At 42.6% G+C, this 2,500-nt stretch overlaps 1 protein-coding gene across 1 annotated transcript in view; it reads left to right on the top strand.

The window, feature by feature from the left end:
- The window catches only part of LOC122257060 (uncharacterized), a 6,398-nt gene that overhangs the window by 2,818 nt on the left and 1,080 nt on the right, over positions 1 to 2,500 (top strand). Inside the window, exons 3-4 of the mRNA XM_043022111.2 lie at positions 17 to 71; positions 116 to 2,500. The exon at positions 116 to 2,500 is cut by the window's right edge and continues 1,080 nt beyond it. Coding sequence (XP_042878045.2) covers positions 179 to 2,500 — 2,322 coding nt within the window. The 5' untranslated portion in view covers positions 17 to 71; positions 116 to 178. The remainder of the gene's footprint in view (positions 1 to 16; positions 72 to 115) is intronic.

The following is a 2,500-nucleotide window of genomic DNA, read 5'->3' as shown; positions in this document are numbered from 1 at the left end:
CATGCTATTTCTACAGGTTTTGATATGCTGGTTCCATGGCAGTTTACATCAGGCTTTTAAGGGACAGATGTATTTGCTTGAGGACTAAGGCCATAGAAAAGAATTGTGGATAAGTTTAGTCACTTAGTCTGATGTTGTGTGATCTCTGACCCTTGCCAGCCTCTGCCGTTCAGATGCCATGGCCCTTGAATGCTCAGAGTGTGGGAAACAGTTTGCAAATAAACAATCTCTTAATAAACATATGCTAATGCATACATGGGAAACAATTCATAGTTGTGAACAGTGTGGGGAGAAGTTCACACAAAAGGTTTCTCTTAAGAAACACATGATTTGTCATGGTGTAGAGAAACCATTTAAGTGTGAACTTTGTGGGAGTGTTTATAGTGCAAACAAAAACTTGAAGAGACACCTGAAGACATGTGGCAGTACGGGCAGCCTCAGCAAAACAAAATGCCTCCACCCATCCTGCGAGAAGAGGTTTTTCCATGTGACCAAGATGATCCATCACCTCGAGAGCCACCACTCCGGGATGAAGGTGGAGGTCAGTGAGGTTCATTTCCAGTCAGTCTCTGACTTTGCACAATGGAAGGAAGAGGAGGAACGCCAAACTCACACATTCTTCAGCAGGGCCAGTGGGAAGACATACCTAAAGGGGGCAGTGTACTGGTACTTCACCTGCCAGCATGATGGCTCAGCCAGGTTCCATTGCAAGAAAGGTGAGGCAGGGAGGCTTACCAACAGGAAATGGGTCAAGGGTAGGGTAAAGACTGGCCTCACCTGTCCCTCACGCATTATGGCCAGGCAGTTCAATGATGGCAGAGTCTCGGTCAAATACATACCCACACACAGTCATGAGGTCAACTCTGAGAACAGGAAATTCCAGCCACTGTCAGGAAGTTTACTGAGCATGGTGAAGCAGCAGTTGGAAAATGGAGTCACCCCAAAAGAAATCCAGAAGAACCTCCAGAAAGGAATTGTTCTTAGCAGCGATAGTGGGCCAAAGAAAGATCAGCTGGTAACACTTAAGCAGCTCAATCAGTTAAAGAGAAAAATCTGGCAGAAATCTCAGCCAAGACTCAGTGACTTGTGTTCACTCGTGTCTTTAGTCAGTAAGCTCAAAGAAAGTCCATCTAATCCAGTCATCGTGTACAAACCCCTCGGACAAAACATTCTCTGTGGGAACTCCAGCCTTGCCGACTTACCCCACTCACTAGACCTCGTCACAATAGGCCTTCAGACAGAAGAACAACTGAATGTCACAAAAGACAATGTTTTGAAAATTGTTAGTGTTGTGCCAATTAATTGGTTTAAGGAAATGGATATATGCTTTCTCAGTTTAGTGGTGCCAGATGAGTGTGGTGTTGGTCATCCCATTGCACATTTCATCACAAATCATGCAGATGAAGCATCTTTAGGGTGTATATTTTTGAGTCTTTTGGAAAGGTGTCCCCTCCTAAAGATCAATGCTATAATGACAGATGAAAATAACTTTGGTTTGAATGCTCTTAGGTCAGTTTTTGGGGACACAAGACATCTTCTATGCCAAGGTCACATTAGAAGGATTTGGCAGGAAAAATTACAAATACTGATAAGCTGTGATAAAACCAGATATGAGTTGTCTGCAGTTTTAGACATGTTGTTGTATGAGAGGGAAGAAGAAACATTTAAACAGATGTGTTATACGTTCATTGAGAGTTATGGTAAAACATGCGCATCATTTATAGAGTACTTTTGTGAGCATTATCTGGACAGACAACTGAAGTGGGCCAGTTGCTTCAGAAGACTTCCTGAAGGTGAATTTGATTCAGTGGAGTACAGTGAGGCATTCAAAAGCAGACTTAAAGGCTGTCAAAGAGAAAGGAGCAGTGATAATGCAATGAGTGACTTTGTAATGACTCTCCTGGCTTTGGGCCAGGGAAACTCAATAGATACTATAGACAGGAGAACACAGCAAATTGATGAGAGTAACAGACATACCAAGGGAATGCAAATTCCAGATAGTAGTGTGTCTCAGGAGAGTGAGTTTTGGAACATTGCTGATGGAGATCACCATCAAGGTTTTTGCTGTGTTACCAAAGTTGCAGAGGTTTGTCGAGAAGACCTTTGCTTCCAGAAATGCTTGGACTTATCATGCTTAGGTCTTTGTTCTCATCTTTATGTGTGTGATTGTGAGGACATGGCAGGGCTGTGTAGACATATTCACAAAATACACTCTTTGGAATTTAGGAAGAGGAGTGCACTGAAGAGTGAACAAGAGCTTTACTATGAACATGAACAGGAGGTTTATTGTGGGCCAGAACAGGTGGTTTATGGAAAACCAGACCAGAATGCCTATAGTGAACAAGGTCAATTAGTTTGTGATGAACAAGAGCACAGCATATATATTGCACAAGAACTGCCCCTCAAACAGGAACCTGAGTTGTATTATGAACAAGAAATTTTCATAGAACAGGAACAAGAAATTTACAGTGACCAGGGACAGAACTTGTGTGAACAGATT

Source organism: Penaeus japonicus, unplaced genomic scaffold (genome assembly GCF_977035675.1).
Source record: "Penaeus japonicus unplaced genomic scaffold, GWHDUDI00000001_assembly GWHDUDI00000025, whole genome shotgun sequence".
Classification (NCBI taxonomy): Eukaryota; Metazoa; Arthropoda; class Malacostraca; order Decapoda; family Penaeidae; genus Penaeus; species Penaeus japonicus.
The sequence above is the reverse complement of the archived record's forward strand: the minus strand, read 5'-3'. Positions and strand labels throughout refer to the sequence as shown.